This window comes from Dendrobium catenatum, unplaced genomic scaffold (assembly GCF_001605985.2).
Source record: "Dendrobium catenatum unplaced genomic scaffold, ASM160598v2 fragScaff_scaffold_1638, whole genome shotgun sequence".
Lineage (NCBI taxonomy): Eukaryota > Viridiplantae > Streptophyta > Magnoliopsida > Asparagales > Orchidaceae > Dendrobium > Dendrobium catenatum.
Genome location: NW_021320100.1, coordinates 392535 through 409399, shown reverse-complemented (window position 1 = coordinate 409399; position 16865 = coordinate 392535). Strand labels below are relative to the sequence as shown.

The following is a 16865-nucleotide window of genomic DNA, read 5'->3' as shown; positions in this document are numbered from 1 at the left end:
CGATCGTCGCGAGATCATGTTGGGATGTTGTTGATAGGATTGACAATATGTGCAGCCAAAACCTCAAAAACAAAGATGAATTCGAAGAAATCATGAAGAAGAAGAGCATTGTTAACAAGAAGTTACCAATAAGGATGAGCAAGGTAATGTTTTTTTTATATATATTATTTATAGAATTAAGTGGTATGTAAGCAAATAATAAATTTCAGATGTTAAATATGCAAATAATGAAGTTTTTAGTAATATATATGTAAGTGCCCATTATATATAATTATCATGTCATATAATTTTGAATTTAAATATATATGTGATATTCTAATTTAATTTATCATCCCTTAATCATTTCAAATTAAGCTAAAGCTTTATAGTAGAGTTAAGAATTTTACATTATTTTAATTTTTTTTTTAATCTTCTCCTACACTAGAGATGTTGTGAGTAGACAAAAAAATTCTATTGATTGGTCAATGGGCCTAAAAGCCTACATTCATTATGTGTATAAACAAATTTACCAACACTTAGTCTAGCAGAGTTCACGATCTAAGAGCTTGAGTTCTTTACATCATATCCTCTACATGCTTGTGCTTGTGTAAGAAATGCTGGAGAGGAATTAACTTGATTTGTTGCATATGGAAGCTTGATTACTTGTGTCTAAGAGTAATTTATCTAGCTGGCTAGACGAGCATACCAATCTCATATCTTTGGGAAGTGGCTTTATTGTATAATTTTCCTATTATTTAGTTAATCTACCTAAACATTTTGATTAGACGGTCCCGTACCTCATCAAAATTTGTCGCATGAACAATTATTACAAAACATGAAAGTTAAACGTTATAATTTTTTCGCATTCTATTGCATATATGTGTTAGAATGACAATAAATGCCCATTTGCATACCTTATCCCTTTTACTAATGAACTTTCATTAACACTAATTGTTTGTCTTCACTTCAATCTTTTTCATTTTATTATATCTATAAAAAAAATGCCACCCAATTTATGATGATAACAAGTGAGAGTTAAAAGAAGTTGGAATTTTTCCTTTGCAAGCAACTTAAATTATAAGTGATTGTGTCTAATTTGCTGCCTAATATTTCATATCCAATTTGAGTTTTACATGTGACAAGATTTTTTAGTTGAGTTAGAGTCATCAATGTTTTTATTCAAGTTAACTCTACTAGGAAGGTCATATTCATCAACTCGATTTAAAATCAGCTTCAAATGACTCTTATAGCAATAGATTTTAAGTCAGTTACTCCATCATCCAATCAAATCTCCTCAGCTCGTCTTATTATCACAATCCACTGAGACCAATCATCTTTTTTAGTTAATGGTTACTCTATTGGTGCCTTCCTTACCACCACACAAGCTCACATCTTAAAGTGTCATATGGCTTCAAAAATCCTAGTCCACTAGTTGTCCAACTAACAATTTTCCTAATTAATAACTCTCTTGCAGATGCCCTCATTCAATAATTCCTAATTGATATAAATTAATGCTAGTAAGTTTTCAAATTCTCATATGATAATCAACTTTCAACCATGTCCCTCTGGTCCTTGATGGCATGCCCGAACTAGCACATCCCATTCCCTACCAACATATATATATATATATATATATATATAACATTTGGATAATATCTTTTCTTCGATAGGCACCAATAACTAATGTCATTAATTATCTAATTCATAGCTTCGTCTATATCTCCTTACAAATTACATTGAGTTTACATACATCTCTAGTTAATTTATCTTTAATGCCAAAAAGTTAGCTCCCGAAGGACCACTTAATTTCACCCTATCCACTTCATCCAGATTCCTTCAGCCATAGCAAACTTCTACAATACTATTTCAATCATCTTAATGCACATCTCATCGACACCATTCTCCTTGTTTATTAGCATTTGGGCTTTCATCCTTTTTGATTAGTTCAAGGAAAACAACTCAAACATTGTTGACTAATCAACATAGTTTTTCTTCATTAGATCTCAATGCCTTCAATATGTATCATGGATGGTCGAAGGGATTGAAGTCATCTAAAGGAAGTGCCGCCTCTCTTTGTCACTCACCAATTAGGTTTCACTTGATAGGGCCTCCTAAACCTTTCCTATATTATGTATTAATAATTTTTCATGGTGGATTTCTTTCTCTTATTACACTTTCAACATATGTTATAATGTCAAACTACAAACATTGACATATGTGCTTTTTTTCCTTCTTCCTCCTCCTTCACTTAAATTATTACGAATGAAATCGTCTAAAGGAAGTGCCTCCTCTCCTTTGTCACGCACCAATTGGGCTTCACATGTTAAGGTCTGATGAACCATTCTATATTATATATTATTTATTTTTCATGGTGGATTTCTTTCTCTTATTGCATTGCCAACATATGGTGTAAAGTTGAATTGCATACATTAACATATATGTTGTTTCCTTCTTCCTCTTCTTCATGATGGATACTTCTAGGAGGTTGTCTTCCCTTTTCTCCAATAACCTTCATCTCCCGCCTATAGAGTTATAACAAAAAAAGTTGAATTGAGTATTCCTTATATTATCTCCCTTTCACAGTAGATTTCTCACCCTACCTATACAACCAACATATGCTACAAAATAAAATCATGTATATCATCATATTCTTATGTCTTCTTCATTTTCCTCCTTTTTTATGTTGGTTACACTTAAGGATAATAAGCCATGTTCCTCACCACTTGATTCTTCTCTCAAAGATAGATTGATGGCTTATACCTCCTTTATTTTCTTACTCATAATTGCAAATATTCAAGCCCCAAGTTCCCATCAATCTTTCCTTAAGCCACATAGTGCCCCCCTAATGGTTAACTCATTTTCATTATTTATATTTTTTGTGCTCTCGTTGAAAACCCATATTTGAAAGAAATTTAAGCTCAAAAGGAAAATATCAATATCCATTTTCTTTACTCCATCAATAATTATGATCTCCTAAGCCAAAAAAACTATGTGACCATTCATGGCATAACATCTTCACAATCACAAGAATATTCCCATCATCACTCATGCTAACATTATAATTAAAGGTTCTATAGATGCTCTATCACTCCATTTATCATATATAGAGAAAAGAAAGCATATTGTCCAAGCCTTTTCTCCATTATTAAAGTATAATTAATGAGATTTATTCTAGTAGCAAATACTAACAAAGAGAGCTAAGTGTCTCAAAATTTAAACTTTATGCTATGTATTCTTATCACTCTTAGGAAGCATGATAGTTTACACATGTTTGCTTTGTTTACTAATATTCCGTTTAATTGACCACTAAGCCTACAAGATAGTTATAGTACGCTGGGTTTTTCCTTTAATCTCTGCTAAGTAACAACCAGCCATGTGTCATCTCTGACTTTATTTTTTTCTTGTATAATCAATTATGCGGTTTCCTACTTACAGCTCATTCATAACTAGTGGAAAGCATGATGAAGGGACTTTGATGGTCAATTCCCCTCACAATAATGATAACATCAAATTTAATAAGTTAACTTCTCTCTTTATCTCATGCAAAGGGGTGATACCTTAATGAGAAAAATTAAACACCAATTCTCTCTTAATGAAACTTTATGCTTCTAAGTGAAGTCTCTTAGAGCCAAGTATGTTTTAGAGCATTCATTTGAGTCATTTCCACCAACTCATGTAACTTGGCTAATTCATTCATACCAAATTTATAACCTACTAATCATAATCAGTAATATAAGTTGCGTACTATCTAACATGACTCACTCTTATTTTCTGGTGGTTTTCAGGTTCTGGGAAAGGGAAGGAGGTCCAGGAATAGATTTCGGAGTCTAATCAGTATAGGTATTACTTTGTACTTTTGATTTTTGTACAGTCATGGCTTTTCTGTTCTGTCTTTCCTTTCTGTTTAAAAGCCATGTACTGTATTTGTAGATGATTGTTTTGAGGAAAAAGAAAAATATAGTTGTTTTGTTCTGCTGCAATTGACGATTCATAGTAGCTCTGGTCTGTGTCTGTGTATTGGTTTTTGAGTTGAAATATTTGGAAGATTCAGTTCAGTAAGCAAATTCCAAAGCCAGATCCTAGATAAAAGGTTTGGTCGCGGCCCTGTGCGAGCTGGATCCGTCCAGGATCGGGTCGGGTCGTGACAAAACAATAGTGTGTTATCCTTTTAGCGACATACTTATTTTTTATATTGACTCAAAATAACTCCAATGTTATTCTTTTATCGATAACATCTTGCCTTATTAATCATGATGTGATTACAATGATTTGAGACAAAGATAATTTTCTAATAGCATCCCCATAAAATTAAATATTAATGTATAAAAGTCATTAATTTGAGTTTTATTGAGATAAAATCATGAATCTACCCCCTTGTGATTTTAAATGGATAAAAAAATAATACATATCTTCTGAACTAGTTTACTTTGGTCAATGGATACGATGCTTAGAGAGAATATAACATAACTAAAGTTAAAGAGAAAAATACATGAGTGGTTCATTGGTTTTTGCTTATGTCACTTAGGAAATAACTAGCTATATTATAATATTTACTCAATAAAGAAAATGAAGTCCTTATTATAATCACTCCTCCCTCTTATAAACCACTCAAATATCCCATTTACTATACCAATTTATTGACCTATCCTTTATTTGTTCCCAGTCGTGAATATAATGGAGATCATGGAGGATAAATCATCTCATCATTGCATCACGTGTGGCTATTGAGTCATCTGGGCATTGGTCAACTAGAGTTAAATGCCTAAAGTAAAGACATTATGGGTAGAAGGACATTATTAGGCCTAATCAACCTTTATGTCAAGTTGGATAGAGAAATTAAATGAGTATGATAATTTTGTGGGATTCAATCGCATCCAAGGGGTAAATCAACATGTTAATGTTAATTAAATAAACATGATTAGGTGCAAAAATAATGTAGCCAAGTTCAATTTGACTTTAAATGTTAATAAGGTAGGAGAAGGTAGTTGTATAGCTAGTGATGAAGGAGTAGAAGGAAGCTATGTTGCAAAGGAACAAGTTGATCTAAAGGTAGTGATGGAGGTTGTAGAGAGAGTATCAATGGAGGTTGTGATAAAAGTTATAATAAATAAGGTTGTGTTGATATCTCCAGAGGATATGAGGGTTAAGTTGGTCATAGTAGGTCGCAGAGGTCATGAGATGAAAAGTGGAGAAAGTTGTTGAGGCTGCTAAGAAGGTTGAGGAGATGATCTCAACGAACTAAGAGCAATGGGCTTGTAAGAGAAAGAATTCCTTTTTCCTCCTGGTCAACTACATCAAAGGTTCTGATCATAATGGAGGTGATTGGTGATGTTACAAGTGAGGGAGGCTTGATAGACCTCACATTGGATCCCACATGAGCTTGACCAATATCATTCTAACATGGGAGAATATTTTGGGAAGTGGTTTAAAGGATTATATGAGATTAGTTGGATGAGGGAGGAGAAGCTCTAGGACAAGCGTAGTTAGATAAATGTGTATTGCTCTAAAGAAAGTAAGCAGCTTAAAGTGAATGTCCTAAAATTTCATGCATAGAATAAGTTTCTACGAAGCATTGTCATGTGGCTAACCAATTCCTTATCTTCAATATACATAAACCTACCATCTTGATTGCGCCAATTACGTTGAAAATCATCGAGCATTACCTTGTACCTTGACCGATGTGTGGCTAAGTGTATAGAAGTTGATTTTTTGGAGGCCCTTAGTGCCTTTCCCTACCTCTTTATTGGGCAAGTTGATAACAAAAACAAATCATTTGAACATATAAGAGATAACCACACATTGATAAGCTATGAGAGATGATTAAGCGACAGTTCATAAGTTATTATAAGATCATGCACCTAACCATGGAGTAGTTCAAGGCATGGCTTGAGAAATTAGAGACAAGCTTGTAGTTGGATGAACTTTGCCAACATATCATACTTACTAAAGCCACCAATTGAGGGATTGAATTTGTCACAACCCAACCCGAGCAGGATAGATCCTATCGTGTTGAGTTGTGACAGGCAAATCTCAATATCTAGTTTTAGAATTATTTCAAATTTTTTGCCAATATTCATTGAAATAAATGATAAACTACAGAGATACTAAAATATTCAAATACTAAAAAACTCATCCATAAAGTTTCTTTTATTCATCAAAATAAATATATACACTACAGTACATGGCTACAAGCAAGAGCTACAGAACTAAAAATTAAATTAACCATACAACAACAACATCAAGCCTTTATCCCACTACGTGGGGCCAGCTACATGAATCTTTTTTCTCTATTGTGTACTATTAAAAGTCAAATTCTCATTTAAATCTAATAAAGAAAGGTCATTCCTAATATTTTCTAACCAAGTCTTTTTAGAACTACCCCTACCTTTCTTAACATAAGTCAAATCTAATACCTCTACTCTCCTAACCGGGTCATCGGAAGCTCAGCAAGCCACACAAATCAATCTAAATTTTCAAATATTTTTTTTTTCAAATATTTTGCTAAATATTTAAAAGCAGTTAATTGCAGTTTAAATAAATCACTAAACTGAGAATCATAAAATTGAGAAATGTAATAAATGCATAGCAATTATTCTATGATTCAAATAATAGTACATAATAAATGAATAAATTGAAATTCAAATCATAGAGTAGTTCATATCATATTTCCTAGACCCAAACATAATCTTAAATGATTCTGGTCGCTTATGACTCCCCTTTTTATTTGTGCTTATAGCACAAGAACATATCAGATATCTCTATCTCAAACAGAATCTCAAAAGAATCTGACCCCATATAACTCCTAGAAATTTTCTGATACTGACATAATCTCAAAGAATTTTAGCTTCTTATAGCTCCCAACATATATAATATAATCATATATGCACATATATCATAATATTATAACAATTAAAGAGAAATTGAGCATATATCAAAATTACATAGTATAACTGTAGACAACATAAAATTTAACTAAGCAAAAGTGCACATTTTCAAAAAATTACCAAATTATCAAGGATTGTGTAAACAATGTTTTAATGCTTTTATTGTACTACAACACTATTTTTTAATATCTCAATAATTTTTTATTTAATAAAAATCTCTCAAATTTCAAAACCAGAGTAAAAAATTTTAAAAAAATATTAAAAATATGCATAATCGTAATTTCTACAACACATAAAAAGTTACGCGATGAAAGCTTTACTGGTACAAAATTATCCCCTTTTTTTTGCTAACGGATGCAAAATTTTGATCAGAATTAACGCTAAAACTTACACATTTTTAAAAATTGGGATGAGCAAAATGTGCCTTATCTCAAGACAAATAACTTTCCCAACTACATAGATGGATGAAAATGGCCTGAAGTCACCAAAAACCCGATCCTACTCCTCTCTCCTCTCTTTCTCCCTTAAATGCCCTAAGAAGCACTCTGTTTGGCAAATCCGAAAATGGCATAGAAAAATGAATTTTAATAATAGATAAGTGCTTTTAGATATTTATCTTTTATAATTAAATAATATAAAATAATATTGCTATAATAAATTTTCAGTAGAAAATTCATAAAAAAAATTTTAAGGATTCCAACAATTACAAAAAAAAAATATTCATAAATCAAAAAATTTTATTTAAAAAATTATGATGAAATTGATTTACAAAACAAACATCTGATGGTCCCAAAATCCCAATAGGTGCTGATTTCTTAAGAAATTTTGATAGTGTCCAAAAATTATGAAAAGATTAGGTAAGCTATAACACAACATTATAAATATTCTCGTGAAGACGGTTTATAATTTGGACTTCTTCTCTATGTCAACAAAAAAAAATCTTAAAATTTTAAAGGGCTTCACAGAATTAAACCTTCTGACTACTGCTCGAAGGGGCCACTAATAAACTTGGGAGATGAGACTATCATGGAAATGCTTCCCACCTTCCTCCTTCCTCCTTACTAAGTTGTTTGTCCTAAGTTGATGAAGTCCTTCACAGAATTAAACCTTTAATTTTTAGGAGGTTATATCCTTTGGAGCATTCTAACCTTGCTTTGCTTGAATATTAGAAATTTCCTTCAGATCAATTATTATATATGCCAAACAAAATAGATATTCAATATTTTTTTTTCTTCTTATGATATAAGAAATATTCTAATATTTAAACAAGTACAAGTAATAGCTAAATATGAGTTATAAAATAAATTGAATGATTTTACAAATTTGAATTGTATTGTTCATAAAACTCTTTCTCAAAATAAAATAAAAAAATATCAAATACTTTTCAGTAGGCTTTCCACATAAATAATAGATTTTATCCTTTTCTCAAAAAATTCATCTTTATTTAATTGCTGTATGCAATCAAGATTTCGTAATATTAACCAATAATATGAAGAATGGATTATAATAAGTAATGAATTAAAGTAAATAAACAGTGCAATAATTAATGAAAAATATCAAGCAAATCTCTTAAAAGCCAAACATTCAAACTAGATAATCCTAGATTTTGTAGTAGGAAGATGACTTCATGTAAAAATTAATTTTACCTCTAGAATTCTCTCTTAAGATTTATAAATGTCGTAATTATTCTGTTAGGGTTGAAAGCCACATATATAATATTATAATGTCAATAATCATTTAAAAAAATACCATATTAATGTTGATTCAAAATGCAAAATCAAACTATATATTAGCTCATTGTATTATATGATCACCAACATACAATACAATTAAATCAAAATTTAATTATAAATGTTATTTAATTTTAAACATATGATTCATTAAATTAAATTAAAAAATATTTTATATAATATGATAGGCATTATACAATATAATTAATTTAGAATTTAAAATAACACAATTAATGCAAATTATAGCATGTCATATAATGTGACACATAATACAATACAATCTGAATATTAATTTCGACTAAAGCTATTTTATTTATGCTTCGTTTGGGACATTTTTCTTACTAAAATCAACTTTTTAGCACAAAAAATTAAATTTTGTGATAGAAAGCTGCATTAGAAGCAATAAGAAAGTATACCTATCAAATATTTTAAAATGTGCTTAAGTGCAATCATATGTGATTCTTTTTATTATTATTATTATTAATTTGCTCAACTCAGAGTTGAATGATTGTATGGCTCCAGTATCGAATAAGTTTATTTTAAAAAAATATTGTGCCTACAAGGGTATAAGAGAAGACAAAAAGATAATACCATATACTTTCTTCTCTACTTGTTAACAGTTTTTTCTTATGATGGTGTAGCACTTGCTCATTCTTCCTCTGAGAGCCTTCGTCCAAATGTAAGACAGTTCTTAACGATATCAGAAAAAAAGTATTGATTCTAAAGATATATTTATCCTTATGATACTTGTCATATTTTTCATAGCTACTTATGCTTGTTTGACAACCACCGTTGTTTGAGCTTTTATCTTCTTCCAAGTAGATTTTCAAGACTGGGAAAATTGTCTAAACTGATAGTATTGTGAACTTTCATTGCTCCTACATTTTTTCTCTTCTGAGTATTGTGTTTCCTCATAGTGGCATGCAATCCAACTTTACTCTCTTGGTCTTCTCCACTAGAATTGAATAATCATAAATTCTTAAGAGGAATAGAGGTTGTCTAACTGCAAATTTTACTCCTAATAAGAATATTCCACACTTTTCTTTTACGGTGTGGACAAACTGCGGTGCATGCCTCGACAAAATAGTAAATTATATCTCATATTACATTGCAAGCCTCTCTAATTGCATCAGACTCATAAATTTGTCTTGCATTTACCTCCTCATAAGAAAAGCACAAATTAATCTTTGAACAACTCCACCTTTGCATTTAATATTTGTGTAGTGGGATGAAGTCCAAATTAATCTTTATATTGTCCTCTCCATTATCTCTCTTATTCACCATTTAAAGAGAATTTGCTAATAATATCTTCCTCTCTTTAGGTAAAAATGTCATTTCATATTTTTTTCTATGCATAATAACTAGTTTTCAACTTCAACCAACCTTCATCTCCCTTAAATAGTTGCAACCACATGCCTTGAAATAACTTCAAATATTTATCCATTGAAATGTTGTTGATATTACTTCCACTAGGCAGAGATCGTGAATCCTATATTATTTGTATCATAGCTGTCATCATTTGTGTTAGAGTATTTGCATGAACAACTGCAATATTTTGTGAAATTTCAACTCCCTCTAGATCACACATATACCTAAGAAAATATAAACCATAACATCTAATAAGAATTTTAATGCAATATACTCAGCTCTACTAAATCAAATTGATCATCCTAATGACTATTTTATTAGGATTCATATTTCCTAAGAACCTTTGTCTCTAATACCACACAAATTAAAATAGTTATGTTTGTTCATCTCATCTGGAAGGTTAGAATGCATTAAAATAGTTCCGTTTGTCGTCTCATAAACATCTACCACAGGCGGTCTTCGTTCGGGGGCGAGAGGAGCAAAAGCCGTGCTCGAAATTATGAGTCGTGAGTCGCGAGTCGTAAGAGATGAGCAAAGAGGAAAACGAACCATTGATGTTAAGAGAAACAGTGACAAGATGGTCACCATGCCATAGGTAGTGAACTTGCATGTCATCCACTCCACCAGAACTAGGGAAAGCAAGTGTGCATTTCAGTTTACCATTTCCATCATCCATGATGTCCCACACTTTCATAGTTTTGTCCTCCGACACTGTCAAAACCTACATAAAGCAAAAATAAAATAGGATAAATTCATGTAGGTGAAGATTAATAACATTGGATATGCACAATAAATAGTTTCGACTTATGGATCAATTGAGAAGGAAAAAAAAACTTTAAAAGGAAGAATTCAAAAATTAAAACAGTTTATACAAGTGATAACATCATGCAGTAATACAAATAATGTGAGTGACCAACTGAAATAAGGAAGAGGGTAGCCCATAGTAGGTTTGCTTAATACCAACCATATTTCTAATGTTTGAATTAGATTATAAAGATTTAAAACATTTATATTACATTAGAAACGGAAAAAATCAAATATTCAAGCTTTCTCCTTCTTTGTATTGCATGTTAGGATCAACATCTCCTGGTGTGCTTTACATGCACTTGCTTTATGATCGGCATTTTCCATCACTCTCTTATCTTCCTGTAACTATCCTTGGAAGATTTTGGAAGGTGGCATCAGCTTCACTTAAAACCTCCTTTCTTGTTGCTAAGCTGTCTATCCTCCTAAATAAGTGCATTTTTTTTAGGGGGGACAAGTGAACCATCTTGCGCTGCACCCCCCCACCTATCTATCCTCCTTCATTGCATAATATCATTTATCCACCTTTCATCTTTCAATTTTTTCTCCAAAGCAGATCGTATCACAATATGAAAACATGGTATAAAGAAGCAAATTTCCATCAATATCAAATAAGATATTACCTCATTATACCTTATCCTAGAGGGTGGTAGCAGAGCTTGAAGAACCCTTTGAATTGGGATTTCAAGATCATTTTATGCAGCAAGAGGTGGCTGACCTCTGGAATAGCTTTAGCCTCAGGCAATTATAATAATTAATAATGTTAAATATATTATTAGTTAAGCAGTAATATAAACGAGCTTAGTCATAAATATTAAATATCTTTTTAGTTAATAGTTAAATATTTTTTTAATTAAATAAGACACAATCGAGCTTTTTAATCGAGTTTCTTAACGAGCATGTTCACGAGCTCTAAGCGATCTTGTTCGTGAACATAAACAAGCCGAACATCAAGGTGTTCAAACTTGTATATTTAGCTATCAAATATTGTCAAAGTTCAAGCTTGTTCTCTTACCTTATCAAACGAATATAAATAAGCCCTTATCGAACCGAGCCACAAGCAGCTCGTCGAACGCTCCGTTCATTTGCAGCCCTACTTCCTTCAAATGAAGTATCGCACATTGGTCCTCACACATTTGAGCACACAAGTTTAGGAGGCCTATTTGCTTTCCAAGTATTTTATTAAAGAATGATCATCAATGCTGTTTTCCAACAAGACAGTCTTCAGACAAATAATTTTGATGCTTTCCAATTGGTAAATCCTTTATCATACTATTTTGAGTAAGAAATTTTAAACTTCCAAAATTTAAATGACCATCCAAAATGCCACAACCATGATTTGAGATTCATTATTGCATTTAGATAATGACATTATTCTTAATATTTATTTTGAACATAAGGTTGCTTGTCGAAGGAGATTAAAAATGATACCTCTGTGTTAAAATACCATCAGGAGAGTGTGGTCCATTTATCATCTTATCGGACAAATTGATTCTCTTTTGTATATTAATTATAATTCTTTGACCTAGACTCACTAGCATAATAGTAATACTTATTGCATTCATGGAAATGAACATTAGATTTATCATGGCTTCCTCTTCCATTTCAACTTAAACCTATGTATGATCCTCTACCTTCACTAAAATTTTATGTTTAATTGTTTGATCTTCCTCTACCTCTTAAAAAAACTCTAGCACAACCACAATCTAGTCATCCCCACAAACCATGATACTGATACACTAGAAGATTATTATCCAACATTTTACTTTTGTTCACCATTTAGAGAAACTTGGTATTAAAGGCCTTGTCTAATGGTTTTTCTTCTGACTTCTCATTGAGTATTTGCTCATAAGCCTAGTGAGCCTTACAACTCATCAATTGTCAGAATATTTCAATCTTTTGTTTCCTAAATAGCAGTAGTGATGGGGCAAAAACCTAAGTGTGAGAGTTTGCAAGACATTTGCAACCAATGTGGATTTGTTTACTTTCATCCAACTTGATAAAGCCTAAACTCTAGAGACATACTGCTACAGGTTCTAACTTATCCATCTATAGCAAGTCAAATTGTCTTCATAGATGATAAGTGTAAATAATTTATTATTTTATGTGTTATATTTTTGGTGAAAATTTGTTGTTTTAATTGCAGGAAAAATACAAAAAGGGCACAAAATTTTAAGTATCATCCAGCGCTACGGCATCGGACGAATCAGTGTCGAGCGCCATCAAGAATACCGTCGGAGCGCCACAATATTGACATGGCAGCGTAGACTTCTCTATTTGATAGCGTCGTGATGTCAAAATGGTTAAGGGTCGTGGTGTGACAACCAATCACACCTTGGCACCAAAATTGCCACTCGGGCGCCGTGGCGTTCGAAATTCATTAGCGTCGCGGCGTAGCAGTTATAATTTTCAAAGGACACAATCTGCCAACGAAGCGATGCGATTGTTCAGTAAGTAACTGATCCACATCAGCAAGCACTGAGGCTGAGCAAAAATATCAGCATAGCGGCGTTAGTTCATTTTATGGGCGCTATGGTGCCAATCTTTCAAGCGATGCAGCGTCAGTTGCCTAATTTGTGTTTTCATATAAATAGTCATTGTGTTATGTTTGTAGGGGAGTTCATCCACTTGTCTAATTTCAATACCTTTTAGAGTACTTCTTAAGATCTGTCTTAGAGTCAATTCTGAGGGAGACTAGAGGAGTGCTTGATACAATCATTAGAGTATTTAATCAGTATTTGTGTAACCAACTCTATATGTTAAGGAAGAAGTGTAGGAAGATACATTAATCATTCATGGGTGATATCATTCTCTTGTATTTATATTCTTCCATGATTTCAATAAAAATGAGTTTACTTATCTTTTCTTGTATGTCTTGTTAATTCTTTAGTTTTAGATTGATGGTGTAGAGAACCTATTAAGTACTAATGAAAATTTTTATAAGCTAAAGTTAAATGATGTTTTTAAATTTTTTTCTCTTTATTTAATACACATACTGACCATATAGATAGTTAAAATCTAGTGTGATGTATAGCATCGACTGAGGAATGCAAGAACAACAAGAAATATTGAAATAATATGTTTGCATACCTAGACATAGGATATAAAATGTGCTAGGTTCTTATAGAGATGTTATAATTGTAGGAGGACAGCAGATATCATTTTCACCCCTACAAGCTCGATAGAGATATATGGATGCATATGCTCTAAATCACAGTACAAATAAGAGTTTTATTAGAAAAGATAGAAAATCTACATTCATCAATCCAAAATATTTTATTTAAATATTGCATATATTATCTTTAACTATTGTTAGTCAATGATCAAATCTTTACAATCAATATTTTTGTTTTAGTAGGATAATTTTATAATTAAAATAAACATTGGTATTTGATTCCTAGAAAGCATACTTCCTCGTGGGTTCGATACTCTACTCTATCACTTTATTATTTGATTCAACACGTATGATTGCGTATATTAAGTGGAACCTAAATATTGTTTAGGGGAGATAGAGATTTAAACATTTTCACAATTCAAAAGTGCACGCCACAACCCCCATTAATAGACTTTGCAGTCTAACTCTCTGCACACTTTCCACACCTTTGAATATTCGTTCAAAGAAGCCCAAGCTTGCTTTGTTGTGTTAGCACCTGCAATCTTTTAAAAAGCAACATCATTAACTACTTGGTGAATAAAACAAAGCCTTACAATTCCTTTTTTCATTGGCATCTAAAAATGCTTTATCTTGCTTTTGCTCATGTTCTCCTCTCACAAATTCCATTCTCAATGATACCAAGAATTTCTTGACAATCACAATGTAACTTCAAATAGATACACAAGACAAAAGCAATATCAGATCTGGTATATGATAACTCAAACTTCCAACTATACTTCTAAATTCAGTTGAATCAATTGCAGATCCTGCGCCTTTTTTAGATAGCTTCATGTAGCATCAATTGGGTTTTACACAAGATTGCATTCAAGCATTCTAAGCATCTTCAAGGTTTCGGTAGAATACCTTTTCTGACATAAAAACTCATTTGTACCTTGAATTAATTCAATTCAAAGATAATAAGACACCAAGATATAAGATCTATCATTTCAAACTTAGGCTTCATAACAAGCTTGAATTCCTCAATCACAGAATGATTATTTCCGGTGAACATAATATCATCAAAAACATACTATTAAAATATGATTTATATCCTTCTTTATGAAGAGTACATGTTAAGTAGAAGTTTAGAAGATTTTTCAAACCCAACTTTCTTCAGAAAAGCATCAATCCCTTGTTGCAAGCACAGGTAGCTTGTTTGAGACCATACAAAGCCTCCTTATGCCGATAACCCTCTTTCACTCCTTTAAATAAAACCTTTTTGTTGCTTGACATACACTTCATCAAGAGGCCAATTTAGAAAAGTTTATTTCAGGCCTATGCGATGATTTTCAAAATAATCTGTGCAGCAAAATAACCATTTAATTTCACAGTTTCTATTCAAGCATCTGCAACCCATTCCAGCCTGTTGCTCGTAGCCCTTTGATATCAGTCGTACCTTATATCTTTCCACCACACAATTTTGGCTACCTTTTGAGTTTAAAAACCATCTTCACTTCAATAGCTTTCTTTTTCGGAAGAATATTAATCAACTTCTATGCATTAATTTTTCAAGTTCCTTAATTTTCTTCCTTAACTGCAATAATTCATCTTTCATGTTTCATTGATTTTTCAAATCTATCGAGATCACAATCTGGAAAGATGGTATAATGAACCAAATCTCCATAAATATTAATATTCGTGTCAGATATCACCTAAAAATCCCTTAACCTAGAGGGTAGTTGTTGAAATCTAGTAGGTCTTTGAATTAGGATTTCAATTTTATTTTTCTTCAACTCAATGTGTTTAAATCTCAAAAATATCCTGACCCTCAGGTACTACTATTTCTGCTACAATTGTCTATCATGGATTTACCCTTCTCCATACTCCAGTTATAAGCATTTCAATTATCAAAAAATATGGGTTTGCTTGGGACAACTTTTCCACTAGTTTGTTTTTTAGGCTGCCATCACTGTCATTTGGCTCTTCCTTTTTGGCTACTTTTTAAAAAATTCTCCAGTGGAAAGCTGATTCTTTAATCAAATTTGCTAGTGTGGTGTTGACCTGTTAATAGCATAAAAAAAAAGAGAAAAAACTGTACCTGCCCGCACGTCGTCGCCGCCCAAATCGCGAATATCCCGCGACCGTCATTTTCTCCCACGACCTCGCACGACCTTGTGTCGTTAAAATGAAAAGAAAAAGAGGCAGAAACTTCTCCCGCTCTCTTTCTCTCATTCCTTCACTCCATTTTCTCTGTCGCACGGTCCCGTGACACCTCGCTTCTCCGACGACTTTCTCTACCTGCTGGATCGGAAGTTACGACATTATGATCGGAAGTAAGAACGGAGCTTGCTGGCTGTGAGGTAACTTCCTCCCTTTCGAGTCGCTTCTTCGGCTCCATCCGTGGCTAGTTCGACTACGCACCTTCTCCGACTTTCCCTTCGAGCTGGATTGGAAGTTACAACACTAAGATCGGAAGCAACAACTGGAGCTTGCGACTGTGAAGACAGCCTTCTCCCTTTCGCGTCTCCTTCGGTGCCGGCCGACTTCGCTCCTTGACGACTTTCCTTTCCTGACGGGATCGGAAGTTACAACATTTTGATCGGAAGCAAGCAAAGGAGCTCACTGGAAGTGAAGGTAACTTTCTCCCTGCTCGCACGCTTCTCCGGCCAAAATCTCGAACAGAAAGAGTGGGGAGGGAGAGAGGAAATTTGTTTTAATTATTATTATTATTTTTAATTGTAATTACTTTAATTAATTTTAATTAATTACATTTATTTATTTTTAATTAATTATAATTATTATAATTAATTATGTTTAATTTTAATTAAATTATTATAATTAATTTAATTAATTATAATAAATTTTAATTAGAATTAATTTTAATTAATTATCATTAATTAGTTTTTAATTAATTATTATTTATTAAAAGTTAATTAATATTAATTAATTATAATTAATTATAAATTAATTATAATTAATGATTTTAATTAATTTTAATAAATTTTA

At 32.1% G+C, this 16865-nt stretch overlaps 1 protein-coding gene across 1 annotated transcript in view; it reads right to left on the bottom strand.

Annotated features, from left to right (window-relative positions):
- Window positions 1-10182: 10182 nt before the first annotated feature.
- The window catches only part of LOC110111937, a 35878-nt gene continuing 29195 nt past the window's right edge, over window positions 10183-16865 (bottom strand). Inside the window, exon 2 of the mRNA XM_020844009.2 lies at window positions 10183-10682. Coding sequence (XP_020699668.1) covers window positions 10395-10682 — 288 coding nt within the window. The 3' untranslated portion in view covers window positions 10183-10394. The remainder of the gene's footprint in view (window positions 10683-16865) is intronic.